At 44.1% G+C, this 12,450-nt stretch overlaps 1 protein-coding gene across 4 annotated transcripts in view; it reads right to left on the bottom strand.

The window, feature by feature from the left end:
* ARMC8 (armadillo repeat containing 8) overlaps window positions 1-12,450 on the bottom strand; it is a 182,587-nt gene that overhangs the window by 30,294 nt on the left and 139,843 nt on the right. For all 4 annotated transcript variants that reach the window (XM_068245238.1, XM_068245236.1, XM_068245237.1 and 1 more), the window contains 2 exons: window positions 1,076-1,168; window positions 855-1,004 (listed from right to left, as the gene is read on the bottom strand). In XM_068245238.1, the coding sequence (XP_068101339.1) occupies window positions 855-1,004; window positions 1,076-1,168 (243 nt within the window). The remainder of the gene's footprint in view (window positions 1-854; window positions 1,005-1,075; window positions 1,169-12,450) is intronic.

A 12,450-nucleotide genomic window follows, 5' to 3' on the forward strand; every position in this document is an offset into this window, starting at 1 on the left:
TCGAACATGTCGGAAATTATCTATCGAGCCATCTAAATGACTCAAAAACGAACCGAGTATTCCCAAGCATTAGATAGTACTAAACAGCACATAGGCATCTCATTAGTTTATTTTTACTTTCTCCAACTTCTACTTATACAGTGGAGCAAAATGGGAAAAAGACTATTTTCTCTTGCACTTTTTATCCTTGGCAGTTGCAGTTTTAAGGTGGCCGCTAACGGTCGAATTTCCCGACCGATCAGCCAGCCGATCTGATAAATGCAGTCAGAAACAATCATTTGGGTCAGATCAATTCCATGTGTTTCCTTCCAATTTGTGGACTGAAATGATTGCTTTCGACTTATTGCATTTATTGGATCGGCCAATCATTCGGCAAATTCAACCATTAGCGGCCACTTCATCATTCATTATTCATATTATTGTGATGTGACGTAAGTGAAATGCATACTATCAGCATAAATCTTGACTCAGTGGCTGCCTGTCATTAAAGGAGGTGTTAAACATTAAAAAAATGTACTTGCTCTAGTATCTTCATTCGGAAGGCACTGCAAAGCTGTAGTTGGTGTTTTACATATGGTAAGTGGCAAATTGGGGTGAGATGTGGTCAAAAAGAACAAAAAAAAAGCATGACACCGTGTTAACACTACACTGCGAAAGGTCCTGTTGACTATAGCACAGCAGTACAGCAAGGAAAAAGAGCTAACCATTTAGTTACTTGGCTGCCTCCTGCTGAAAAATGTTCAGAAGACCTTTATCAGTGCATATACTATATACTTTATGGGTGTACATGGATTCTTCTTGCAGTGGGCCCATGCATTCTGAAAGAGTAATTTTTTTACATTTGTATGACTTACTGGTCGTGTCGATAATAAGTTTCGAAGAAGCCCTAGTGTTTTCATCAACACGTTGACATCAGAATCAGACAGGAGTCGAAACAACTGCTCTGTACTTAGGCCTCTTAAAATATCGGATTTTATCTTCTGGTCAGCTTGAAATGCCATGTTCTGTAACATAAATAAATGGTTATGAAAATGCTATGTGTCACTTGCCTTCACACAAGCAAAAGAACGCTTACCATTAAAGCCCAGATGCCGTTGACACGCAAAGCAGGATTCTCACTTAACGTCAAACTACATAACAGTTCCACTGCTCCAGATTCTAGGATGGGCTGCAAGAAAAAAAAACACTTAATGGTAAAGCATCACGCAACAAAACCATAACACACCCATCCTAGTTCACAACACAGAATCAGGAAGTTAGTTTTACTGGCCAAACCAAAGCACTGTGCAAAAAAGGCCATTTGGTCTTTCAGATATATCTGTAGGGTTTTTAAAACAACTAAACAACTCGGAATATGCACTAATCTCTCATCATAGTTCTAAAGTAAAAATTTAAAATGTACCTGAAGTGACCTGTAACACAGGCCCGTTTCTAGGGCCATGCGGCCGCCCTGAGCGCTGAGGGAGGGGGGCACCATGATGGAGGGGGAGCCACAGCTGTGGGGAGTACGGCTCGACCTCTCCCTCCCTTCCTCTCCTGGGCCCCCCTCTCCGCTGCAGAGTGAGCGCAGCAGGAAGCTCTGTATACAGCAACTCACCTCCCTGCGTTCCAGTCACCGATCACTTGCCACTAGTCTCCTCCTCTGCATAGCCGCGGTATACACACCCTACATCCTGTGTAGCAGGAAGCAGAGTGTGTATAAGCGGCTATGCAGAGGAGGAGACCAGTGGCAAGTGATCAGTGATTGGAACACCAAGGGGTGAGTTGCTGACTGTATACAAAGCTTCCTGCTGCGCTCACTCTGCAGTGGAGGGGGCCTGGGAGAGGAAGGGAGGGAGAGGTCGAGCCGTACTCCCCACAGCTGTGGCTCCCCCTCCATCATGGTGCCCCCCTAACCTGTACTGGGGGCTCCTACCTATCTAGCCTATACTGGGGGAAGCTACCTATCTAACCTATACTGGGGGAAGCTACCTATCTAACCTGTACTGGGGGCTCCTACTTATCCAACTTATACTAGGGCACCTACTTATCTAACCTGTACTGGGGGCACCTACCTATCTAGTCTATACTGGGGCACCTACCTATCCAGCTTATATGGGGGGCACCTACCCATCTAACCTATACTGGGAGCACCTACCTAGCTTACCTATACTGGGGGCACCTACCTAGCTATCCTATACTGGTGGCAACTATACTGGCTACCTATATTGAGAGCACCCACCTAGCTAACCTGTACTGGGGGCACCTACCTATCTAACCTATACTGGGGGCAACTATACTGGCTTACTATACTGGAGGCACTTATTCTGGGGCACCTATGCCTGGCTACCTATACTGAGTGGAACTAGACCTGGCTAACCTATATTGCGGGCACCTATACCTGGCTCCACGGCGGTGTGGGCGCAATTTTTAGCCTAGAAACTGCCCCGCTGTAACAGGAGATAAACATATGTATGTACACAGGGCAGTTTCTAGGCTAAAATGCACCCAGGGCGAGGGTGTAAGAATTACGCCTCCCCCCCCCCCCGCGGAGCCAGGTATAGGTTAGCCAGGTCTACTTGCACTCAGTATAGGTCCCCACAGTATAGGTAGCCAGGAATAGGTGCCCCAGTATAGTTGCCCCCAGTATAGGTTAGATAGGCAGGCGCCCCCGGTATAAGTTAGATAGGTAGGTGCCCCCAGTACAGGTTAGCTAGGTGGGTGCCTCTAATATAGGTAGCCAGAATAGTTGCCCCCCAGCATAGGTTAGATAGGTAGGTGCCTCCAATATAGGTAGCCAGTATAGTTGCCACCAGTATAGGCTAGCTAGGTAGGTAGGTGCCCCCAATACAGGTTAGATAAGTGGGTGCCCCAAGTATAGGTTAGGTAGCTGCCCCCACATATAGGTAAGATTGGTAGTTGCCTCCCAGTATATGTTAGATAGGTAGCTGCCCCCCAGTATAGGTTAGATAGGTAGTTGCCCCCCAGTATAGGTTAGATAGCTGCTCCCCAGTATAGGTTAGATAGGTAGCTGCCCCCCAGTATAGGTTAGATAGCTGCCCCCCAGTATAGGTTAGATAGGTAGCTGCCCCCCAGTATAGGTTAGATTAGGTAGGCGCCCGCCCAAGTATAGTTTAGAATAGATAGCTGCCCCCCAGTATAGGGTAGGTAGGTAGGTCGGTCCCACCCATAATGGAGGGGGGAGCCGGAGCCGCGGGGAGGGCAGCCCGACCTCTCCCTCCCTTCCTCTCCCCGGGCCGCCCTTCATGCTCTCCCCTCAGATGCAGAGTAATGTGCATGGAAGCGCTGTAAATAGCTACTCACCTCCCTGGTTCCAATCGCCGATCACTCACCTGCTTTGCATAGACGCGTACACACACGCTGCTTCCTGCTAAACAGGAAGCAGCGTGTGTATACCTGGCTTTGCAGAGAGAAGACCAGCGGCAAGTGAGTGATCGGCGATTGGAACCAGGGAGGTGAGTAGCTATTTACAGCCCTTTCCTGCGAATTACTCAGCATCTGAGGGGAGAGCATGGAGGGCGGCCTGGGGAGAGGAAGAGGTCGGGCTGCCCTCCCCATGGCTCCGGCTCCCCCCTCCATTACAGCGCCCTCCTCCCAATAGTGCTCAGGGCAGACGCACGGCCCCTAGAAACGGGCCTGTATGTACAGTCCCTTTCTGGTACAGAACTAGCCTTTTCTCTCACTGTAAGCAGCTATATATCCAAGGCTATAAATGATAATTTCATTGTCTATAAATTATAGTTTCTCTAATGCCGGAGCTTCAAAACTCATGGATATGTAATTACAGGTCATAAAACTTCTGTGTGGCTGAGAAAGTAATTGTGAGAACAAGAAACAACCCAAATCTTGAAGTGTACCCGAGCTGAAGTGTACCCGAGCTGAAGTGTACCCGAGCTGAAGTGTGTGTGTGTGTGTGTGTGTGTGTGTGTAACTTTCAGAACTGGGCAACTTGAAGAAGGGCAGGGGCCGGAAACGGTGGATTGTTTTGCCCTACAGTTCTTTTTAATGTTTGTATTATTTTATGCTACAATAAATTATGATTAATAACTGAGGTGGTGCGGAGTTTTACAATACATTAACAGCGCGTTTTACATGACTCCAGTACTTCCTCTTTCCGGCTTTGGAAGGAGGAAGCATTGGAGTCACGTAAAAAAGGCCATAAAGCGCAAGCTGTGAACTCCCTCTCACTCTGTCCACTTGTTCAGTACTAAAATGGCACCTAAAATGTGGTGTTCAGCAGTATTTCGGGTGTTCCAAATTCAAACACCAACTGTACTCATATCTAAGTTTCCCCACATCCTATGAACAATACTTTGAAAAGAAGTTTCTATGCTGTATGTCATTATGCACATAGTGTTTCCTAGTCAATAAAATATGTATGTTTTATGAATAGATTACCTATTTCAGGGTCTTCACAGTTACTAGCTGAATCCCCTTAAAACCCTTTGACTAAAAAAAAAGTTGTTTTTAAGTTCAACAAGTACCACTAAATATTCATTCATGCGCCACTGGTTAAGAATGTTTGATTTAGAAAGGATATTAAAATAAATTTTGTTTGTCTCATAAGAAATAATACAAAAAAAGGATTTGATTTTGATATGTATAATGTCAACAGTGGAAAGCTCTAATTCCTCTTGGGAGGCACACAGCCAGGGGTTTTGGAACAGAAACATCATGCTTAGTGAACACCGTCTTGTTAAAAATAATCAATGTTTGGCAGTATGAGCAATCTCTGAACTCCCCATGATCTCTGCAACCCTACCCTCATAAAATATGCCAGCTACTCTGCATATTCATGGTGTATTCATGGGTTTACTCCCACAGTTGTAAATTTGAGATGGTGACTGAATAGCAGGCATCAAGTGCCTCAGGTGATATCTAGTTTGGTGCAAAACCTCAAAAACTCTGCGTGTTCTTTTATATAAATATATAATGCAGTTCCAGGAGTCAAGAACTGTTACAACCACATGTCATTGCTTGGAAACTGTTATGTGAAGGCTTTAGTGAACCTAACAGTTCACTAAGTGTGTGGTAAGTGAGGGGTGGGGTGTGCTATATATTTCTTTTATGAATAGCATCAAGGAGTCAATAAACATTGATTTTTCTGTTCAAACTGCAGCAAATTCGATTCATCTCTGATTGAATCTGCTGCGAATAGTTTACCCTAAAATGTCAGATCTATCGATTTTCAATCGGGTCTGAACAAAAACCAATAAAAAGTATCAAACAGAAAGCACCGAAGATGAAAGTCAATAGGAGGTGGGGAAAGAGCACTGGTAGATTGACGGCCATAGTGTTGAACTGAAAAGTGCAATGCTGCTGTTTAATCAATTTTCAATAGATTCTCTGTCGAAATCTATTGAAAAGCGATCTGCCACATGTGGTAGGAATCGGTTACTCTCTGAATCAAATCTGATCAGAGGAAAATTGATTTGACTTATCAGCTGGCAATCTATAGGTCTATGGCCACATTAAGGATTAAGCCTTAAGGTAATTTGTACATATCTTTGGGGTACTTAAAAACCAAAAATCCTGTGATCATTTATATAAAAAAAAAAAGTGTTAGTTACTGTGTTTTTTTCTTTTTTTTCAAAATAATTTTATTGTTATATTTGAACAATCATACAACAGTCACATTCAAACAAATTAGAATTAGACTTCATTGAAATACAGTGAGTCTTCAAAATATAAAGAGAAACAACATTATTTGGATGCTAAACTAAAGGTGGCCAAACACTTCTAGAAGAGACTTGGAACCACTTATTTGCCCCAACACCAACCACAGGATATCTAATCCTGTCCTTGGTCCTCCCCAGTTAACTCCACTCCCTCCAATCAAGGAGCCCAAACCTTTATGAGCATATTCTTTTTATGCATGTTCTTTTTTTATGTGGAAAAGGTTTATGAATTGCCCCCCCCCCCCCCCCCTTCACACCTATTGTAGGTGTTATCCACTATAATAATGACATGTCCTAGTAACAAAGAAACTTGATAAATAAAAGCATATGGTGTGAGAGAGACTTTCTGTTAAGCCAAGTAAATAAGCTTAAGGGCTAGTTCACAGTGCTCAGTTGTGTTGCAGATTAATTCTGCATGTCAACTCACTGCCCATACAATTCAATGTGGTTGTTCACAGTAGTGCGCTGTAACTGATCACAATATTCTAACTCACTGCATGCAGGCTTTGTATTCAAGTCTATGCCCAGTCTCCATTGCAGTTCACACTCATAACCCGTGCCTTATGCAAATGACCTGTAAGATCCAGTGGCCTCTCATGGCGGCGGAATGCCGAGACCCACGCTGAGACGCAAGCCTCTGGGTCTCAGCCTGTCTTTGACGTCACTGGAGTGCATGGCGCTCAGCTCCCATTGGGTAAGCGGCGCATGCGGTCTCAGTACGCGCTCCGCCACTGTAAACATTAACCATGTGTGTGCACTGCGTGTCAGCCTACCTGCTGACACGCTATCTATTGATTGGTTACTTTGGATTCCTTTACTTTCTGAGTGGTTAGTCCTTGTATAAATGTAAGGTGAGCGCCCTCTGTCATCGCCCATGATAGCCTATGCTGGGCTTGTTGCTGAGACTGCGTTCACACCAAGTTGCCTGTCTTGCTTCCGACTTGTGTCTGTCTCTTGACTAAGCATCTTTCAGATTGCCTTATCGTTGCCTACCTCTGCCTATCCCTGACCACGCTTCTCTATTGGATTACCCGTTGCTGACTCAGCTAGTACCTGGATTCCCCTGACTGCCGCCTGGATCGACCCCTGCTTGTAAAAAGGACTTCCATGAACTCTGCCTGGACTGACTCAGGCCTGTTATTGACCACGCATCTGTCTAGTGATTATACCTCAGCCACAGCCTGCTATCTTATCATCTGGACTGCCTCAGCCTATAGGCCTCAGGTGACTATTAAGTATACTGTGTTTGCATTGCTCATTGCTGTGTTTGGTGATTGCTGTCTGTCAGATTGTATGCTACATCTGCCTGCAGGGTATTGTAGTTTGTATTAGGCAGGAGTTTACGCAGGCGTTAGGGCTGGGCTATAGGTCATATGGGCATACAGCCTGACTTATAGCAGGTAACCAGACAGGCCTGACATGACCACTGCAAACCTAGCCTTAATGGCAGTTCTAAGAAAAAAAATCATGACTTGTAGCAGCTACATCCTGCCAACCTAAATTCTTTTTAAACAGAATTTCATCTTGCATGCAGCCCATAAATCATAAAACAGTTTTCTCTGCCCATTGCATGAATTAATTGAGTATAAAAGGACCTGTAGTGGGTTCCACATTCTAAAACTGCATTAACCTTCCTGGCAGTATGGACGGCTCATCCATGGGAAAATAGGTGAAACCGGTATGGACGAGTAAGGCTCATCCAGCATTTCTAAGGCAGGGTTGTTTTTCGCATGCATTTTTCGCATTAACATTAATGTTTCTATGCAAACTTTCTCATGCTCTGTAAACTTGCATGAGAAAATTTGCACAATGTACACAAATTTTAATGTGAAAAAACGCATGCAACCCCCCCCCCCCCCACACACACACAGACACACACTGACACACATTTTCTGCCAAAGGAGTGCAAAAATTGTGGCCTGGAAGAAAGAGAGAATTGGCGTCAGGTTCTGAAGCGAGCTACTGAAGGAGATCATGCGCAGGGTGTGCGCGCATCTCCTTCTCGGGGGGTGGAGCTCCGCCCCCTCTTCAGTCTCCGAGCGGGAGACTGTTGGACGGCGTGATCGCCGTCTATTTACATATTACAGGGCTGTGATCAGCAGCAGCACTGTACTGGGGACAGCCGTGTGACACGGCTATCCCCCTGAGACACAAAAGAGCGATCGGTAGTGATAGGCTGGCTGGGGGAGGGAGGGAGGGTGGCTGAGGAGGCAGGAAATACGTTTATTTTTCAACAAAAATAAGACTATAAATATTCACAAAAAAACCCCCCAAACAACTGGGGGGCGATCAGACCCCACCAACAGAGAGCTCTGTTGGTGGGGAGAAAAGGAAGGGGGGGGGGAATCACTAGTTTGCTGTGTTGTGTGGCCTTACAGCTTGGCCTAAAAGAGAACCCGAGGTGGGTTTGAAGAATATTATCTGCATACAGAGGCTGGATCTGCCTATACAGTCCAGCCTCTGTTGCTATCCCAAACCCCCCTAATGTCCCCCTGCACTCTGCAATCCCTCCATAAATCACAGCCACGCTGCTGACAAACAGCTTGTCAGAGCTGGCTGTGTTTATCTCTATATAGTGTCAGTCTGCTGCTCTCCCCACCCCCTGCAGAACTCCAGTCCCCGCCTGCATGCCTTCCCTCCCTGCTGATTGGAGGGAAGGGACGAGGGCAGAGACCGGAGCTATACAGGAGGAGGGGGAGCAGCTGAGACTGACACTACAGATGTAAACACAGCCTCACAGCATGGCTGTGATTTATGAGGGATTGCAGAGTGCAGAGGGACCTTAATGGGGCTTGGGATAGCAACAGAGGCTGGGCTGTATAGGCAGATCCAGCCTCTGTATGCAGATAACATTCTTTAAACACACCTCGGGTTCTCTTTAAAGCTGCAGTGGCCCTTTTAGTAAAATATAGCCTGGTCTTTAGGGGGGTTTAGCACTGTGGTCCTGAAGTGATTAAAGAATACATTAAAGTCTCAAAGTTATTACTTTCAGAAGGACAAAAATATAAAGCGCTAAATTACAAATGTTTGTCTCATTCAAGCCAGTGAAACTTCACGAAGTTCTCCATCAAAGACTATCAGCATGGGTTTAATATGTATCCTTTTACAAACACAGATGAAACTGTATAAAAATAAAGATGAAATGGTTTTTCAGTCCGTCGGCAGATATCTGATCTGTACAGCTTTTTTAACACACATGTGGTACGCCCCTTGACAGAAAACTTGAAAGAAACAAATTATATTAGGGTCTACTGTCTTGGGATTGATTGTTAGGCTGTTGACACAGTGAACAGTACTGAATAGAATCAGGCATAAACTAGTTAGCAAAAGGAGGTTTTATTCATATTCACCATGGACATAAATGTCAAAATACAACTTGCAGGTGATTCTATAAAAAAATAAGATGGAATATTTTTTTTTTCAACCATTGAAGTAGCCACTGAAAGTAGACAAGAAAGATGGGCAAATACCAGATTAGCCAGAGAACCCCCTAGGCTGCCCCTCTAACCCTAGGAAAGTCATGAACAATAAATAGCAATCTGAACAGTGGAAGACTGGTAGGTATGTTTATATACAGTACTTCAAATGATTTTTGTTGTTGTTGTAAAAATGCAATACAGTTATACAGGACTGCCAAAGTATCAAAGAAAACAAATCTGCTATAAAGAAGGGGTTAAAAAGAAACACCGCAATGGTTGGCTCAAGCAGTCATCTTGCATTAATTTCTGTAATGCTACCTCTCTCTACAGTAATTTAATTTCAGATAAAAATACAGGATGTTTCATGATGAATGCTATAATAACAGAACACAAAATGGGTGAAGCCAATTGAGGTGTCCTTTGGGAGTCATTAGATGGCTTTATGGACGTCATTTCTACTCATCCTTCCTAAAAAGCACAAAGACTTGTGGTTCTCTCTCCGTCTTTAATTTTTCATAACAAACCCATTTTCGCCCTGGTGCATTAGTATAATGGAAAAATAACCCTATAATCCTTCTGAAAACATATTTATTTTGTCCTGGTTTGGTGATATGGGCGAACGTATGCCCTTCAAATCCACCATATGGAGCCGGGGTAAGAATGCTGCAAGACTTATACAGTAGTGTACAGCAGAATAAACAAGTCACAAGGCTTTGTCTAGCATGCCTACAATTTATACTGTTTAAATCAAAAGCTTTCCAGTATTTGTAAATTAAATTAACTAAGAGGGTAGTCATCCTGTAAAGGGTACCTAAAGTCAGGGCAGTTTCTAGGCTAAAATGCCAAAAGCCAGGTATACATGTCCACAGTGTAGGTTAGCCAGGTCTAGTTGCACTCATTATAGGTAACCAGCTATAGGTCCCCCCAGTATAGGTAGCTGGGCATAGTATAGGTAGCCAGGCATAGGTGCCCCAGTATAGTTGCCCCAGTATAGGTTAGCCAGGTAGGTGCCTCCAGTATAGGTAGCCGGTATAGTTGCCCCCAGTATAGGTCAGATAGGCAGGTGCCCCCGGTATAGGTTAGATAGGCAGGTGCACCAGGTATAGGTTAGATAGGTAGGTGCCCCCAGTACAGGTTAGCTAGGTGGGTGCCTCTAATATAGGGAGTCAGAATAGTTGCCCCCAGCCTAGGTTAGATAGGTAGGTGCCCCCAGTATAGGTTAGTTAGGTAGGTGCCTCCAATATAGGTAGCCAGTATAGTTGCCACCAGTATAAGCTAGGTAGGTAGGTGCCCCCAATACAGGTTAGATAGGTAGGGGCCCTCCAGTAAAGGTTAGATTAGGTTGCTGCCCCCCCAGTGTGGTTAGATTAGGTAGGTGCCCCCCAGTATAGGTTAGATTAGGTAGGTGCCCCCCCAGTATAGGTTAGATTAGGTAGGTGTCCCCCCAGTATAGGTTAGATTAGGTAGGTGCCCCCAGTATAGGTTAGATTAGGTAGGTGCCCCCAGTATAAGTTAGGTAGGTAGCTGTCCCCCCCACATAATGGAGGGGGGAGCCGCAGCCGCGGGGAGGGCAGCCCGACCTCTCCCTCCATTCCTCTCCGCGGGCCGCCCTCCGTGCTCCCCGCTCCGAATGTAACTGCAGGGAAGCACTGTGGAGGGAGGGCAACTCACCTCCCTGGTTCCAATCGCCGCCTGTCTCCGTCTTCTCTTCATAGCTGCTTTTGGAGGGGCAGAGCGGCTGAACAGAGCATTGCAGAATGACAGTGAGAGACCAAAATGGCTACAGGGGCTGGAAGAAACCTCAGATAAATTAAACTGCTCAGATTAAATTTAATCTCCAGCACGGTGGCGTAGTGGTTAGCGCTCTCGCCTTGCAGCGCTGGGTCCCTGGTTCAAATCCCAGCCAGGGCACTATCTGCAAAAAGTTTGTATGTTCTGTCCTTGTCTGCGTGGGTTTCCTCCGGGCACTCCGGTTTCCTCCCACATTCCAAAAACATATGGATAAGTTAATTGGCTCCCCCTAAAAATTGGCCCTAGACTACAGTACTTACACTACATACTATAGACATATGGCAATGGTAGGATTGTGAGCTCCTTTGAGGGACAGTTAGCGACAAGACAATATATTTTTTTTTGAAAAAAAAACTGTTTGCATGCCACCCTGGCGATTATACTGTAACCCCAGGGTGGTTAAAAAACATTTAGAATGCAGAGTAGTATGTAAACTTCAAATATTAGAGAATGATGCAATGTTATATAAAAAAAAAATAAGCTGTACAACTGAGAATAAAAATGAGAATATTTTTTGCAACTAATTTTCTAGCAATTATCCGTACTACACACCCAATTCATCATATCATTAAAAAAAAATTCCGCTTCAGTGTCTCTTTAAGGCCTGGAATCCACTAGCAGTGCTTTTCTAAGCTTTTTCTGAGCGCTATGTGATTTGAAAAGCTCTTGCTAATGTAATGCTATGGACGTGATCCCTCTTGAGCAATGTGATTTTATAAAAATCTTCCATAGCATTGCATTAGCTTTTTCAAATCACTAGCACTTAGAAAAGGCTGCTAGTGGGTTTGAGCCCTAACACTGGAGTGCAACAAGCATCACGAACAATAAAATCATACCTCCAACATACATGGCAGAGCTTCTCGGGGAAGGTGAGAAGGTACTGGAAATAGAAGCTGACACAGAGTGCAGTAGAAGTTTCCTGGCAAGCCCCCAGCATTTTTAATATCATAACAACAACAGCAGGAGAAAAAACGGAACACTTTGTACCATTCCCATATACAGTTTATCTACTGCACAGATCTGCTCCAGTGTACTAAACATTTAACTATCCTAGTGAACTAGGAGCAAGCGGTAGTCAATAGTATTAACTCTTAGGGTCAACACACACCATACAATCTTGGTTGTTCAATCTTACCACTTTCATGTAGTATAAGAGCTTATCTAATCAATCATACTAGGTATTTTCAATCTGTTGGCCCTTATACTACATATATTTGGTAAATCTGTACAACCAAGATTGTATGGTGTGTGTTGAGCTTTAGACTGCAAGCTAATTTTTTTTTTATATAGTACATGCCAGTGTCAGTTATGTTTGTATTGTGTTTATAATATGTCTTGCCCAAATCTACATGTACCAAAATCCATAATAGTCAGTAAGGATGATTGATAATTATGCTTATTATTATGATACAGAATTATGCTAATTAGAATAAAAATCTACTGTAAAATGGACTAATCAAATCTTGAAGTGAAAGTATTGGATTAGTCCATTTTCAAGCTGCATAGATTTGCAGTGACATTTGCATAATTCTGGTTCAATTCAGAATTATTTGCAATTTTTA

Source organism: Hyperolius riggenbachi, chromosome 7 (genome assembly GCF_040937935.1).
Source record: "Hyperolius riggenbachi isolate aHypRig1 chromosome 7, aHypRig1.pri, whole genome shotgun sequence".
Lineage (NCBI taxonomy): Eukaryota > Metazoa > Chordata > Amphibia > Anura > Hyperoliidae > Hyperolius > Hyperolius riggenbachi.